Source organism: Salvelinus sp. IW2-2015, linkage group LG27 (genome assembly GCF_002910315.2).
Source record: "Salvelinus sp. IW2-2015 linkage group LG27, ASM291031v2, whole genome shotgun sequence".
NCBI classification, from domain to species: Eukaryota; Metazoa; Chordata; class Actinopteri; order Salmoniformes; family Salmonidae; genus Salvelinus; species Salvelinus sp. IW2-2015.
The window spans coordinates 4,419,558-4,436,302 of record NC_036867.1 but is presented as its reverse complement, the minus strand read 5'-3'; the positions used below and the strand labels follow the sequence as shown (position 1 = coordinate 4,436,302).

General features: G+C 46.1%; 1 protein-coding gene across 1 annotated transcript in view; it reads right to left on the bottom strand.

The window, feature by feature from the left end:
* Window positions 1-16,745, bottom strand: part of kmt2ca (lysine (K)-specific methyltransferase 2Ca) — a 233,193-nt gene that overhangs the window by 69,006 nt on the left and 147,442 nt on the right. Inside the window, 7 exon segments of the mRNA XM_070435637.1 lie at window positions 2,057-2,161; window positions 6,850-6,948; window positions 7,853-7,972; window positions 10,126-10,251; window positions 14,447-15,414; window positions 15,630-15,821; window positions 16,600-16,708. Of these exon segments, the coding sequence (XP_070291738.1) occupies window positions 2,057-2,161; window positions 6,850-6,948; window positions 7,853-7,972; window positions 10,126-10,251; window positions 14,447-15,414; window positions 15,630-15,821; window positions 16,600-16,708 (1,719 nt within the window).

Here is a 16,745-nt window from a genome sequence, read left to right as displayed (position 1 = left end):
TATGACGCGGCTTGGAGTGGCGACTGGTTGAGGTGTTATTTGCAGGAACGACACCATACAGTGCATTCGGAAAGTATTCAGACCCCCTGACTTTTTACACATTTTGGTAGGTTACAGCATTATTCTCAAATTGATTTAAATAGTTTTTTCCCCTCATCAATCTACACACAATACCCCATAATGACAAAGCAAAATGAATGATGGCGGCCACTGCGTTCTTGTGGACCTTCAATGCTGCAGACATTTTTTGGTATCCTTCCCCAGATCTGTGCCTCGACACAATCCTGTCTCGGAGCTCCACGGTCAATTCCTTCGATCTCATTAATTGGTTTTTGCTCTGACATGCACTGTCAACTGTGGGACCTTATATAGACAGGTGTGTGCCTTTCCAAATAATGTCCAATCCATTGAATGACCACAGGTCAATGGAGACCACAGGACTCCAATCAAGTTGTAGAAACATCTCAAGAATGATTAATGGAAACAGGATGCACCTGAGCTCAATTTCGAGTCTCATAGCAAAGGGTCTGAAAACTTATGTAAATAAGGTTTATTTATTATTATTTATTTTTTTTATGTGTAAAATTTCTAAAAACCCYTTTTCGCTTTGTCATTATGGGGTACTGTGTGTAGATTGATGAGGGAACATTTTTACTTCATCCATTTTAGAATAAGGCTAACGTAGCAAAATGTGGAAAAAGTCAAGGGGTCTGAATACTTTCCGAATGCACTGTATATCAAAGGAAACTGGCTTAGATCCAATGGATGCACAGCATTTAATGTTGTTTGTCTGCCAGTGGGTAGCAGTGCGGCGATAAGGCTTGGCCATAAGTACATCAAGAGAATCCACACAAGGCGCTTTATGTGAAACCTCTTAATCATCCCAGTAATTATTTCACACCTCTGCTCAAAGCTGCTTTGGGAGGTCGACACAGAGCCTAATACTATCTTTAGGGAATCACCTGGCAACTACACAACTAAACTATGCGCGCACACACACACACAACACACAGATGAGTTTCCTAGGGCCTAAAAGAGTCGTGGGAATGGAAGAGGAACAGCCACATGCTTACGTAACCGAAACTGAAACTTTTGGTTGAAAAATAACGATCAGTCACTGTCTCATTGCTGACTCAGTGAGTCTGCCATGTTTTTCTTCGTACATATGGAAACCATTCATAGTTACTTAGCATCTAACACTGGTACAGTAAATGTATGTTCATATGGCTTTCAGACAGACATAGTATACTGCACATTATTCACTGACAGACATATTCATTGTTTTTATACATCATTGGCTGGTTGGGTATGATCTTTTAGAGATAGGAAAGAAAGCCCTCTCCCCTGCCTCTGTTCCCTTTTGAGATAGCCAGCACGACTGCTCAAACTGTCAAACGATGTCACTCCTCCTCACCATCTACAGGAGATGCAAAAACAAAAAGGGGCCAAACCTAGCCCTACATACTATGTCGCCCTATATTTTTTGATGATGCCATACCAAATTAACACATTCAAGTATAATCTACGTGGCTTTTAGGAAAGACTAAATAGAAACACTTTTAAAAACCAAAGCCGATATTTTTTTTGTACAAGAACCAAATTTAAAACGTAGGCTATAAGTAAACGGAACATCTGTGGTGGAACTTTTATGCGTAGGGTATACAGTCATTATAGGAGGTGATCTCAATATGACCGGGAGGCAAGTTCGAATGGAACTAAAACGGAGAACAACCATGGAAATTAAACGTGGAAGGGGTGAACAATGGGAGATTCTTGTTTTTGTTTTTTAAAATCAATTCTCAATCCTTTTTATATTGTGAAATGAACTATTTATGTGAAGTATTGATGATAATCACCTCTTTTGATCCCAAAAATTATTTCAATATCAATCTCTCTATCGCTCCGTCTATCTAAAGCCTATTGAATATATAATACCAAATATATTTAACACACACAATAGGCAAAACCACCATCTGTATCTCATGAAAGAGAAAATAATCAGAGAGCTATGGTTTTAAAGCTGATCTTGTGAAAATAAAAAAAGAGATGGACTCACCTTGATGTTGACACAGAAGGGATGGTAACACTGGCCACACTGAGAGCAGGCCAGCAACCTGCCCTCGGCCCCCTGGCCAAAACTCCCACACACCACACACATGTCCTGTGGGAGGGAGAGGAGCGAATAGAGACAGAAAGTAAATTAGACAGAGGAAAAAAGGGGAGGGAGGGAGAGAGAGGTAGAGAGAGGGATAAAGGGGAACATATTGAGGGAGCAGTGGAATGAGAGAGAAGGATGCGGAGGGAAAAGATGTGTATAAGTCATGGGGGGAAAGAAAAGTAAAAAAGGAGAGAAAACAAGTGAAAGTTACATTTCCCAACAGTAATGGAGACACTTTCCCCGGCATACATCAAGACAACGCTCACGCAATAACACGTAGAGTGACCCAGGGTGTTTTTGACTTCCACGACTCAGCATCTCTTAAGAGCAGTGGTGTATATTACTTAAGTAGTACTTTAAAGTATTTTTTACTTATGTCGTTTTTTGGGGTATCTGTATTTTACTTTACTATTCATAATTTTGACAACTTGTACTTGACTACATTCCTAAAGAAAATAATGTACTTTTTACTCCATACATTTTCCCTGACACCCTAAAGTACTAGTTACATTTTGACAGGAAAATAGTACAATTCATGCACTTATCATGAGAACATCCCTGGTCATCCCTACCGCCTCTGATCTGGCGGACTCACTAAACACAAATGCTTCGTTTGTCAGTGTTGGAGCGTTCCCCTAGCCAGACATACATTTAAAAAAGAGAAAATGGTTCCGTCTGGTTTGCGTAATATAAGGAATTTGAAATTACACTTTTACTTTTGATACTTAAGTGTATTTTAGCAATTACATTTACTGTTGATACTTACGTATATTTAAAACCAAATACTTTTAGACTTTTACTCAAATAGTCTTTTACTGGGTGACTTTCACTTAAGTTATTTTCTATTAAGGTAACTTTACTTTTACTCAAGTATGACAACTGGGTACATTCCACCACTGCTTGAGAGCCTTACCGCACAACACGACTCATTTATGTTTTAGGGGTGTGTGTGTGTGTGTGTGTGTGTGTGTGTGTGTGTGTGTGTGTGTGTGTGTGTGTGTGTGTGTGTGTGTTTGTGTGTGTCTTTGTGTGTGTGCATGCGTGTGTCTGTGATTATAATGGATATAAATATATGTGTGTGTGTGTGTGTGTGTGTGTGTGTGTGTGTGTCTTTGTATGCCTGCATGTAAAGAGAGATCATGAGCTCTGAAACAGGCCAGATGCAAACCAGGGAAAAAGGTTGGAGGGGAAAACCAGACAATCGGAGACTAGTGAACAGGCTGTACAACAAGACCAAGAGGAGAGAACAGGATGTACAACAAGACCAAGAGGAGAGAACAGGCTGTACAACAAGACCAAAAGGAGAGACCAGGCTGTACAACAAGACCAAAAGGAGAGACCAGGCTGTACAACAAGACCAAGAGGAGAGACCAGGCTGTACAACAAGACCAAGAGGAGAGACCAGGCTGTACAACAAGACCAAGAGGAGAGAACAGGCTGTACAACAAGACCAAGAGGAGAGAACCATAGCATCATCACTATACAAAATACATATTTTGTGTGTCACTGTCTCTCATAGCTGGGGTATTTGTTCATCAGCATGTATATTCAAATATGTGCAGTACAGTATTTGGGTATCTGAGACATTGTTAACAGGCTTTAGACTTATACAGCAAAGGAAGCTTGCCAAGGGAGTTAGTCATTGTCCTCCTTATTAATTTAAGTCACCAGCCACCATTGCTATTCAGAACCTTTTCTAAGGAAGACAAGCAGGATTTGACAGTAGAGAGACAATGAGGGGAGTTAAGATGTACAGCTTTAAGCAACACGGAGACACATAACCTGGGACTCTGACGGCACAATGTGTCAAAGCTCTATCGTTTTAGTGAGGTACAGTACATGACCAAAAGTATGTGGACACCTGCTCGTCGAACATCTCATTCCAAAATCATGGGCATTCATTTGGAGTTGGTTCCCACTTTGCTGAAATAACAGCCTCCACTCTTCTGGGAAGGCTTTCCACTAGATGTTGGAACATTGCTGCGGTGACTTGCTTCCATTCAGCCACAAGAGCCTTAGTGAGGTCAGGCACTGATGTTGGGCGATTAGTCTTGGCTTGCAGTCGGCGTTCCAATTCATCTGAAAGGTGTTCAATAGGGTTGAGGACAGGGCTCTGCGCAGGCCAGTCAAGTTCTTCCACACTGATCGACAAACCATTTCTGTATGGGGGCATTGTCATGATGAAACATGAAAGGGCCTCTCCTAAACTGTTGCCACAAAGTTGGAAGCACAGAATCGTCTAGAATGTCATTGTATACTATAGCGTTAAGATTTCCCTTCACTGGAACTGAGGGGCCTAGCCTGAAACATGAAAAATGGCTCAGATCATTATTCCTCCACCAAACTTTACAGTTGGCACTACGCATTCGGGCAGGTAGATTTCTCCTGGCATCCCCCAAACCCAGATTTGTCCATTGGACTGCCAGATGGTGAAGCATGATTCATCAATCCAGAGAACGCGTTTCCACTGTTTCAGAGTCCAATGGTGGCGAGCTTTACACCACTCCAGCCAACGCTTGGCATTGCGCATGGTGATCTTAGGCTTGTGCGCGGCTGCTCGGCCATGGAAACCCACTTCTTGAAGCTCCCAACAAACAGGTCTTGTGCTGACGTTGCTTCCAGATGCAGTTTGGAACTCAGTACTGAGTGTTTCAACCGAGGAGAGAGGATCTTTACAAACTACTCACTTTAACACTCGGCGGTCCAGTTCTGTGAGCTTGTAAGGCCTACCAATCTGAGCAGTTGTTGCTCCTAGATGTTTCCACTTCACAATAACAGCACTTACAGTTGACCAGACCAGCTCTAACAGGGCAGAAATTAGACAAACTGACTTGTTGGAAAGGTGGCATTCTATGACAGTGAGTGCCATGTTGAAAGTCACAGAGTTCTTCAGTAAGGCCACTCTACTGCCAATGTCGGTCTATGGAGATTGCATGGCTGTGTGCTCGATTATATAAACCTATCAGCAACGGGTGTGGCTGAAATAGCAGAATCCACTATTTGAAAGGGTGTCCACATACACTATACAGTTGAAGTCGGAAGTTTACACTTAGGTTGGAGTCAATAAAACTTGTTTTTAAACCACTCCACAAATAACTTGTTAACAAACGATAGTTTTGGCAAGTCGGTTAGGACATCTACTTTGTGCATGACAAGTCCTTTTTCCAACAATTGTTCACAGACAGATTATTTCACTGTATCACAATTCCAGTGGGTCAGAAGTTTACATACACTAAGTTGACTGTGCCTTTAAACAGCTTGGAAAATTCCAGAAAATGATGTCATGGTTTTAGAAACTTCTGATAAATGATGTAAATTAGCCTGAGTCAATTGGAGGTGTACCTGTGGATGTATTCCAAGGCCTGCCTTCAAACTTAGTGCCTCTTTGCTTGACATCATGGGAAAATCAAAAGAAATCAGCCAAGACCTCAGAAAAAAAGACAAAGACATCCACAAGTCTAATTCATCCTTGGGAGCAATTTCCAAACGCCTGAAGGTGCCACGTTCATCTGTACAAACAATAGTACGCAAGTATAAACACCATGGGACCACGTAGCCTTCATACCGCTCAGGAAGGAGGCGCGTTCTGTCTCCTAGAGATGAACGTACTTTGGTGCGAAAAGCGCAAATCAATCCCAGAACAACAGCAAAGGACCTTGTGAAGATGCTGGAGGAAACAGGTACAAAAGTATCTATATCCACAGTAAAACAAGTCCTATATTGACATAACCTGAAAGGCCTCTCAGCAAGGAAGAAGCCACTGCTCCAAAACTGCCATAAAAAAAGCCAGACTACAGTTTGCAACTGCACATGGGGACAAAGATCAAACTTTTGGAGAAATGTCCTCTGGTCTGATGAAACAAAACTAAAACTGTTTGGCCATAATGGCCATCGTTATGTTTGGAGAAAAAAGGGGGATGCTTGCAAGCCGAAGAACACCATCCTAACCGTGAAGCACGGGGGTGGCAGCATCATGTTGTGGGGGTGCTTTGCTGCAGGAGGGACTGGTGCACTTCACAAAATAGTTGACATCATGAGGAGATAAATTAATGTGGATATATTGAAGCAACATCTCAAGACATCAGCCAGGAAGTTAAAGCTTGGTCGCAAATGGGTCTTCCAAATGGACAATGACCTCAAGCATACTCCAAAGTTGTGGCAAAATGGCTTAAGGACAACAGAGTCAAGGTATTGGAGTGGCCATCACAAAGCCCTGACCTCAATTCTATAGAAAATGTGGTCAGATCTGAAAAAGCGTGTGCGAGCAAGGAGGCCTACAAACCTGACTCAGTTACACCAGCTCTGTCAGGAGGAATGGGCCAAAATTCATCCAACTTATTGTGGGAAGCTTGTGGAAGGCTACCCGAAACGTTTGACCCAAGTTAAACAATTTAAAAGGCAATGCTACCAAATACTAATTGAGTGTATGTAACCTTCTGACCCACTGGGAATGTGATGACAGAAATATAAGCTGAAATAAATAATTCTCTCTACTATTATTCTGACATTTCACACTCTTAAAATAAAGTGGTGATCCTAACTAACCTAAGACAAGGAATTTTTACTACGATTAAATGTCAGGAATTGTGAAAAACTGACTTCAACTGTATATACTAAAGTATGTTGGTACTGACTTGTCTGAGTGTGAAGTGGTCCGAGGTTGAGAACATGACCATGGTGTTGGTACTGACCTGTCTGAGTGTGAAGTGGTCCGAGGTTGAGAACATGACCACAGTGTTATGCATTGTGTTCTCCTCCACCACCAGGTACGGCTGCTCCACAAAACTGGCCTGGACACACGCACACAAACAAGCAGGGGTCAATTAACAGATTAGAAAAAAATGAATATTTGTCTTTTGAAATTAAAACCGATGGTAAGATTGTGTTCAAAATCTGTAATGTTGTGCTTGGTCCCGTACAGTATTTTTCAGTTGAGGTAGAAAACATGTTCCAGGCATAATCAGGATCTAGGTCTATGACATGGCAGCACTTCTCATGTGACTAGCTGTCATACCTCCAGACTGTGTAGCTATATTATCATGTCATCCACGGGGACAAACACACTGCATGGTTCACTAGATCAGCATTACCAGGACACTCGCGTGTCAACAAGCATGCTGCCTAGTGGCTGGCTGCAGCAGATCTGATTACAGTCTTACTTAACGCCTACCTACCTCCCATATTGGATTCCAATAACACTCAACCGGGAAGAGACATGTTTGCTCGGTGGGAGAGGGTGTGAGGTTGTGTGCGTGGGGGTGGGGCACTGTCTGTATGGTTGTGTGTGTGTGTTCTCACCTAAAATCCAATTATCTAGCGTGTACACTCAATACAGCATCGACACTTCTCCTGTGTCTACCTTAAAAGGTACCCACAATGTACAGTATATAAATCCACGTCGGACACATTTTCCCAATCAACCACCCACCGTTTTTAGTGGGAGGTAAAAACATGTCAGTGCCCTGCCCACCGCTGTGTATAAAATAGCATCTATACCCCTCCCCCTGTACCACCCCTCATGCCAAAAGCTTTCCCAAGATAGAGTGCACTGCTCTTGTTAACGTGAGAGCGCTCTCTGGCCTAAGCTAAGCACATTTGGCCACTGTTTTATTCATGTATGCAGAAGATGGGGAGAGAAGGAGGGGTTTAGGGAGGTAGTAGATCGGGATGAAGGGAGGGGGAGAGGGCTCGTACCCCAGGTGTTACGGCAAAGCTGGTGTAGGCCTTGAGTCCTCGGGAGCGTCCGCGGCCCCCGCGCCCAGACAGGTTGGCCCCCCGGGGTCTCCGCCTTCCAGGGAAGGTTGAACCACGACCCTGTGAAGGAAAAAGAAGGAGGGATGGAGGAGAGAGTGTGAGGAGCGAGACAGACAAGAGGGAGAGAAGTGTGTGTGTGTGTGTGTGTGTGTGTGTGTGTGTGTGTGTGTGCTGTCTCTTATACACATCTAGATGTGTATAAGAGACAGGTGTGTGTGTGTGAGAGAGAACGGGAGAGAACGGGAGAGAGGAATGAAAGAGGGAAGTGGAGGGAGAGATAACATGTCATCAGCCAATCACAACATTCCTTTGCGTCTTTTCACTGGCGAAGAATAAACACATTTCCCAAAACACACTCCTGCATCTACTGCCGTCTAAAGTAAATCCTAAAGGAATTCCCCACCGAGCCACAATATTAACATCCCCAGCTGCATTTACTGTCAAGCAAATTCAAAATGTGAACATTAGCATAAAGAGAATTAAACTGCGAGATTCTGACAATTACACTTGTCTACTTACCCAGAGTCAGATTAACTCGTGGATAACATTTTTATGTCTGTGTGTGCAGTATGAAGGAAGTTTAAGCTAGTTTTGTGAGACAATGCTCACTAGCGTTAGCGCAATGACTGGACGTCTACAGGTACAGTAGCGTATGCTTCCTCTAACTTTGTTCATACTGCATGAAGAGACATAAAAATGGTCCACCTTCTAGTGCTGAGCGACAATTACAATTATTTTTGGGCGGGGGGGTTATTAAACAAATAACTGACCGACTTCGGTTCAATTACTTGAATTCAATTTTTTGGTGTGAGCCCAACACGCCGTTTCTTTAGAGAGAAATCAAATAATTCCCGAGAAATTTGAGAAATTAAGTCAAGAACTGTGTGGGACGCTGGGCTGAAGGGAGTTGTAGTTTTCATTAAGCAAATATTCAACCTAGTTCAGCGCAGAAACGTGGTAATTAACTATAATGACCAGAATACATTGCGCCAGTTTTTCTGGCTCAGAGATGGATCGGAGAGGAAGAGGCGAAGCGAGATATTTCACTCTTGTCAAAATGAATCCCCAAAAAATCCCGTGTAAGCTTTTGCGCCTGCCTTCCCACCTTTGGGACAACGACTCCCATTGTTACGGCATAGACGTGAGCATCTCATCATTGTATACACCTGGCTGGCTGACTGCTACAGTCTGAGCAGAGATGACATATACACAACAGAAATATTTTATAATTTCATCGTAATTTCCTATTTTTCTATTGCCGTCTAACCAATGTGGACCTGAGGCAACGGAATATTTTCAATGTTTTGACAATTAAATGCTTACTATATTTGGCTTTGGAATTTCCATTTAAAAAACTCTGAAATCATTGTACCGTCAGTATTTCACAATAAATTGTATATTAAAAAAAATATTGATACCGAAAACCATGATTCTTTCTTTAATAATCTAACAGAAACCGAACCGACCTCAAAAAGCACTAATCGCTCAGCACTACCGCCTTTTAAATAATGTGTGTGGTGCTTTATAATATATGCATGACAAAAGCCTGAGGGAGGGAGAGATCAACATTTTTTTTAGGTCAAATCCATTTTCCATCTCCCCATGGACACTAAAGTCACTCTTAATTATGGTTCCCCCACCCTTTCGAGTCAGTCCTTCAAATCAGGAAGACTGTGGCAAGTTTTATATAAAGTTATAAAGAGAGGACTGTGCCAAAGCCAGCCAGTTGATGGAGTGTTGACACAGGAACAAGTGATAGTCCTTCCCACAGGAGTCCACCTTCATAACACCTATCAGTTACTGACTGACTGAGGAGGCTTGTTGTGGAGCGTTAGCGTCAAAGTGGAGTCCTGTCACAATGTCAGGACTAAAGGGTTGCAGTGGGGGTGACAGACAGGGGGATGAGAGGTAGCCTGGAAACCCAGACTGGATTGAGCTCTGCTTCATGTTCGTCTCACGCCACGATCAGTCTGGTATTCTTGTCATTCTGGCAATGGTAACAACGCTAAATGCTAACAAAGCTAATTTATAGAACAATAAACGGCATTCATAAAAATTTGCAAAGCCTATGTTTACATGGATTTCCCTTCCGTACTTCTCTGCAGGTGGCAGTGTGTGTACCGTGTCATATCTAAACCTGTCCTCACCTGGCCAGGTTAAACCACTGAGTGAAAGGGGGGTGGGGGGGTGGACATCATAAGCACTCCATTTACCACTCTCATGCTCCAGACGGGTGCCTCTTGCAGCTGCCTGGTTTGTGGGCCACTCCACCCCCCCTCCGAGGGGTCCTGCTGGGACCAAGAGGGGGGGCTCGCAGCCCTAAGGTTACTCCATGCTCCCTGATGGGGGAGGAGGGGCAGGGAGAGGGGAGGAGGGGCAGAGAGGAAGAGGGGCAGGGAGTGGGGGCAGAGAGGAAAAGGAGCAGGGAGTGGGGGCAGAGAGGAAGAGGGGCAGGGAGTGGGGAGGAGGGGCAGGGAGTGGGGAGGAGGGGGGCAGGAGTGGGGAGGAGGGGCAGGGAGTGGGGAGGGGCAGGGAGTGGGGAGGAGGGCAGGGAGTGGAGAGGAGGGGCAGGGAGTGGGAGGAGGGCAGGGAGTGGGGCAGAGAGGAAAAGGAGCAGGAGTGGGGCAGAGAGGAAGAGGGGCAGGGAGTGGGGAGGAGGGGCAGGGAGTGGGGAGGGAGGGCAGGGAGTGGAGAGGAGGGGCAGGGAGTGGGAGGGAGGGCAGGGAGTGGGGAGGAGGGGCAGGAGGAAGAGGGGCAGGGAGTCAGGAGGAGGGCCAGAGGAGGAAGAGGGGTTGGGAGTGAGGAGGGGCAAATGCAGTAAATGCAACAGCCAAACAAAACAAACAAAGCAACAACAAAATAAAACGTGAATACAAGACAGGCATTTTTTTATAAACAGCCAAGAAACTAGCGAGATATGAGACATTTGGGACAGATCCTATACATGAGAGGATAAGCTGAACTCACCTCAATTTGGAGATGCAGTACTATTCAAATTGGAAATATATTGCAAATCAAAAGTAAAAGGGAGATTGTGGACAACGATAAGATTCAATACGGATGTCTGCAAGAAGCGGGTCTAGTTTAATAGTCTGACAGAAGACAAGACAGTGCTTGCACATCCACTGGGTCTAATAACGCTATGCCTAGTCAAGTGCTCTGCAACAGTCAATCCACAAATCCACACTATCCAGTGTCAGGCCTGCCGGTTGCCATGGCAGCAGCGTGGCTTGTTGGCGTGTTTACAAAACAAGTTATGATTATGTCAGCATGACAGCGCGCCGTCGCTGCTGTCGAGATAAACACAGCGACCGTTGTTAGGGAATTTCATATTAAAATCGGCACAGGGAGGTGTTTAGTTTGTTTAATGAGCTAATCAGCGAGAGGCTATATAATTAGACTCAATAACACAATCACTGAGAGGCCTTTTCCTTTTTTGTTTTGCATAAGCGAAATCATTTCGGGCCGATTAATAATATATCAGAGCCGTGGGTTGGATTTCTCGCTCTCCACTTGCTTCCTGCGTTTTTATACATCTCATGTATACATTTGTCCCAAATCCCCTGTCAAGCACTTATTGAAACTGTCAGAAACCAAATAGCATTCCCTTAAGCATGAGAGAACTTAAAAGTGGCAGTGCGCAAAAGATAGGCTTTGAGAGAGAGAGAGATTTCAGTAGATCCTGTACAGGGTGCAAAGGACTGGTGATGTAGGAGTTCAATACATTCATTGATACTGAAAAGAACATGATCATGCCATCTTCAAGCACATGCATGTGAATACAGTATGCTCAGAAGCAAACCTCTGTCAATAGTTAGGCTGAACCCAAAACAGGCAAATGTCAGAGAGAGAGTGACAGGGGGATTGAACTGGGAGGGATTGTCTGCTCCATGTGAGAGTACAGAGACTTTCTTTGCCGCTTCCATCATAAATGTGTGACATGACCACAAATATTGTCAAACTGCCCGACTTCCTACGCAACCCCATTCTACACGTTATCCGTTAAAAAAGGTAGACTAAGCAATAAGACATCCTTTGAGAAGACTTCCTGTTCACAGCCATCAACGACAATAACATGCACCTATTGGCTCTTAATGTCGCCACGCCTCTAGTGAGGGCACAACTTAGGAAGAACCAATAGTGCCAGTCCTAGCAGACTTGAATTTGGTTGTCTGATTCTTTAGGAATGTAGTGGAATGAAAGTCTAAAATAGAAATAGTTGAGTTCAGATARCCACAGAAGCTACTTAAGTAGAACTTTAAAGTATTTAACTTAAGTACCTTACACCACTGACATTGGACCAGTGAATCACCATCCAGATCATATTGGACCATTTGACAGTAGGTCAGAACAGTCTCCGGAGCGATTGACTCAGAATACTGGAGCACGGGGGAAGTATTTCATATCGTGCAGTAGAAAAAGATGAAGCATATTTGTGCTCTGGCACATCTTCCTAATCTAACAGCAATATTAGTCAGTGTAGTGGTAAACCTCTCTATCCTCTTACAACAGCCAAGTACCCCCCCCACCGCCATATTTCACATAAACACAACGGAAATGGAAGTATGTAAAGCCCATGAATTTAAAAATGCTTCAACAAAGTAAAAGGACACTGAGTCACATCTGGTTTTCATGTTTCGCTCCGTAGGCTTTCTTACTCAGAAGGTATTGCTGATAACCTGTCAGTACAATATTAGAGACACGCTGTTCGCTCTGAAAACAATTCCACGAAAACTGTATGGCATAACACATCTTATGTTGTATTTTAAAATATACAGTGTGCTGAAATTACTCCAGCTTAGAACCTTCCCACAAATGTATCACTGCCTGTCTCAAAGCACGTCCATGGGGGGGTATCCTGGTTCAAGGAAACGAAGCGCCGCTGCCTCATTTACACAACATAAACGTGCCAAGGAGCTAGGCTAACCCCTCCACACACACACACACACCAGCACTCATGGGAGTGCACACTGCACACAGGGAAGCACGTATGCAAACACACACACGAGCAGTAGAGCTCATGCCGGCAGGCAAGTAGACACACCACACACAGGAAATCCCAGCTGATTCTAGCGATGGAAGCCCACCCTGTAAATGATCCTATACTGGAAAGAGCAATCCTCCTGAGATAACAGGAAGTAGGGGAAAAACTAAAGAAGAATAAGAAAAAGTATGGACTAAAACTTCAGCTCAGAAACTTCTGTATAGACTCTAGTGATGTGTTATACACACAGGAATCCACTTGAAATCTGCCAATCAAATAGAAGTATTGAACATGTTTGCTCGAAGTCAAAGCAAGGTGGCTTCTTTAAAATGTGAGTTCTTACAGATATATCCTTACAACAACAAAAAGTATATGTATATTATAATATACTAACAAATCGAAGTAAAAAAACAACATTAACCTCTATAATTGAAAAAACAAACAAAAAAGGCTATAGAGTCAATAGCTGCCTATTGGGCTTAGATATACAGAGGAGCCAAGTTGAATTTCCCCTTCTGACAGCTTTGGCTGTCCTCCCTCTTCCCTCAGCTTGGTGGAAATGGGTTTGTGTCGTGCTTTGCGCCTCAATGAGTTCCTCTCCGAATTAAAACACCTCCAAAAAAGACTTATGTAGTGCCCCTCCTCCCCAGTAGTGCCCCTCCTCCCCAGTAGTGCCCCTCCTCCTCCCCAGTAGTGCCCCTCCTCCTCCCCAGTAGTGCCCCTCCTCCTCCCCAGTAGTGCCCCTCCTCCTCCCCAGCATCAAACCCTTGGCACAGACTTGAGGGCTAGAAAGAGATAGAAAGAGGGGGAGAGAGAGAGAGAGGAGGGAGAAAGAACAAGGGAGACAGACGGCAAGAGCGAGAGAAGATGGGGAAAGAGACAAAGAGAAAGAGAGAGCAAGAAAGACAGAGATAGCTAGTGAAAGAGCGAGAATGCAAGAAAGCAGCCACGACCTCTCAACATTCATTAATGCACACTCCACACTGGCACTAATCAATGTGACTGAGCAACACCAAAGGGACTATAACTACAGAGAGAGGGGATACGAGTTGTGGATCAGACAGAGGATCACAACTCCCACCACGGCAGAGCAGTCTGTCTGCACCACTATCAAACATGTCGTCCTGTGAAGGTAGAAGGCTTCTGGAAGACTAGGAGCCTTCCAAAGATCTTTAGATAGAGCTACAGACTTGGTTGAAAAGCTATAGACCGTCCTAAGAGCTGCTACAGGCCTGCTCGAAGAGCTGCTACAGATTTGGTAGAATGGCTACAGACTGGAATAGACTACAGAAAAGCTACAGACTTGGTAGAAGTGAATAGCTGCTAGATGAGCTACAGACCTTTCTGCAGAGCTATAAGTCTGGCAGACGAGCTAGACCTTGCTGAAGAGTTATAGGTCTGGCAGAAGAGATACAGATCTTGATGAAACTATATAGGCCTGGGAGAAGAGCTACAGACCTTCAAGAGCTTTAACCCTACCGGTACAGTTTTGGGGAAGAAACTTTTCTCTAAGGACCCAAAGACAGTAACAAACAGATAAACAGCCTTACCTGCTTCACCCTTGGCTTCCCTGGGGAGAACTTCCTCTTGGAGATGGCAGGCTTCCCCATTCCAATCTTGGGGGTGAGGGGAATAAAGGTTGTGTTGGTGGGAGGCACACTAGCACTGTATCCAGGATAAGGCTGGACCTGAGATGAAGCATGGGCCTGGATTTGGACCTGAACCTGGGGTGGGCTGGCTTTCCTAGGGGAGGCCTCTGTAGAGAAGGGGGACGGGGCCAGCCTAAACGAGAGTTCGGGAGACATTCCAGGGGAGGCCTTAGGGGCTCTGCTCTCTCCCCTCGGAGAGCCGAAGTCCGAGAAGCTGCAGTCGCTGGCAGGGGTAGTATCCATTTCTACCGTGGTATCCATGTCTACCGTGCGCTTCCGAACAGGAAGTTCAGCCATGGGACTAAGCTCCTTTTCTCTGATTGTATCCTCTTCAACAGGCAATATATTTGAAGGCAACACCTCCCCCTCATCTAAAACAATTGGAGGCAAATCCTCCCCCCCATCCTCTAACTCCTTCTGCAACTTCTGCACAACCTCCTTTTCCGCAACTGCACCCTGCTCCTCCTGCATAGGTTCCAGAACATTCTCCTCAACAGCCTGTTCCAAATCCGAAGGTGTCCTTTCCACAGGTGCTACTTCCATAGGCTTCTCCTCTACAGGGGGCTCCTCGGTAGTCTCCTCCAAAGGCTCATGGGATATTTCTTTGGTGGGCGGAGTAAAAGTGGTTTTGGAGTCCTCCGATTTGGTCTCCTCTGCATTGTGGGGCAACGCCTCCTCATGCGCCGCCCTTTTTGCTCCTTCTGGCGAGTCCGATATTTCCAGTTCCTGTTGGTTGTCGTCGGCCCTGGGTGCGGCGGGACTCTGGGAGGCGAGCGGTGACACGCCCACTAGAGTTCCAGACCTCTGGGGAGACTCCGGGCCCTCCGTCAGGGTAACGGTCACCTGGATCTCCTGCGCCGGTTCAGCACCTGGAACGGAGAAAGCCAATTAAATAAGAGCTCCAGCTTGTTTATCATCCTGAATCAAATTGCATGTATTATTGAATCGGAGATATGGTATTTATTTTTCAAAAGTGACACCTACAACAAGAGGGTGGAGACGATCTTATCTACGTGGCTGGGGGAAATTATACTGGGACGTTATTGTGATTTTAAAACATACAGCATGGTTTTCTATACTGTACCTGAGAGACACTCTTTGGGCTCCTGCTCCTTTAGAGGGCTAGGGCACGCCTCTTCCTCCCGCCGAGGGCTAGGGCACGCCTCTTCCTCCCGCCGAGGGCTAGGGCACGCCCCTTCCTCCCGCCGAGGGCTAGGGCACGCCTCTCCCTCCTTAAGAGGGCACGTTCCTTCCTCCCTCCGAGGGCTAGGGCACGCTCCTTCCTCCCGCCGAGGGCTAGGGAATGCGCTCCTTCTCCTCCGCGCGGGCTTAGGGCACGCTCCTTTGCTCTTCCTGGGGTGGCCGGCACGAAGGGGCCTCAGGGCACGCCCTTCGCCCCCGGCCGGAGGCGCTAGGGATCCAGCTCCTTCCCTCCCGGCCAGGGCTAGGGCACGAGCTCATTTCCTCGTTATCCCGGCCGACGGGCTTTAGGGCAAGTTCCTTCCCTCACTAACCGGCCGAGGGGCTAGGGGCTATCGCGCGCTACCTGTCACTTGTACCCAACTCGCATAGGCAGAGGGCTAGGCTCCGCGATACGTTTGCTCGCCAGGTTCGGCTCTTCACTACTTGGCTTCTCGCCGAGGGCTAGGGCACGCTCTTCCTCTCCCGCCGACGGCTAGGGCACACTCTCCCCGCTCCTTCAAGTAGAGGCACGTTCCTTCCTCCGTCCGAGGGCTAGGGCTCGCTCCTTCCTCCCCCCCGCCCAGGGGCTAGGGCACGCTCCTTTCCCTCCCTCCGAGGGCTAGGGCCATCGCTTCCTTCCTTCTCCGAGGGCTAGGGTTTACTCACGCTTCTATCATTGCTCTCCTCCTCCGAGGCTAGGGAACGCTCCTTCTCTCCCCGCCTGAGGGGCATATGGGTCAACGCTCCTTCCTCCTCCGAGGGCTAGGGCCACGCCTTTCGCAGTCCTTCCTCCTCGAGGCTAGGGCACGCTCCTCTCCTCCCTCCGAGGGCTAGGGCACACGCTCCTTCCTCCTCTCCGAGGGCTAGGGCACTCCCTTCCTCCCTCCGAGGGCTAGGGCACGCTCCTTCCTCCCTCCGAGGGCTAGGGCACGCTCCTTCCTCCGCGAGGGCTAGGGCACGCTCCTTCCTCCCCCGCCGAGGCTAGGGCAACGGCTCCTATCCTCCTCCAGCTAGACGT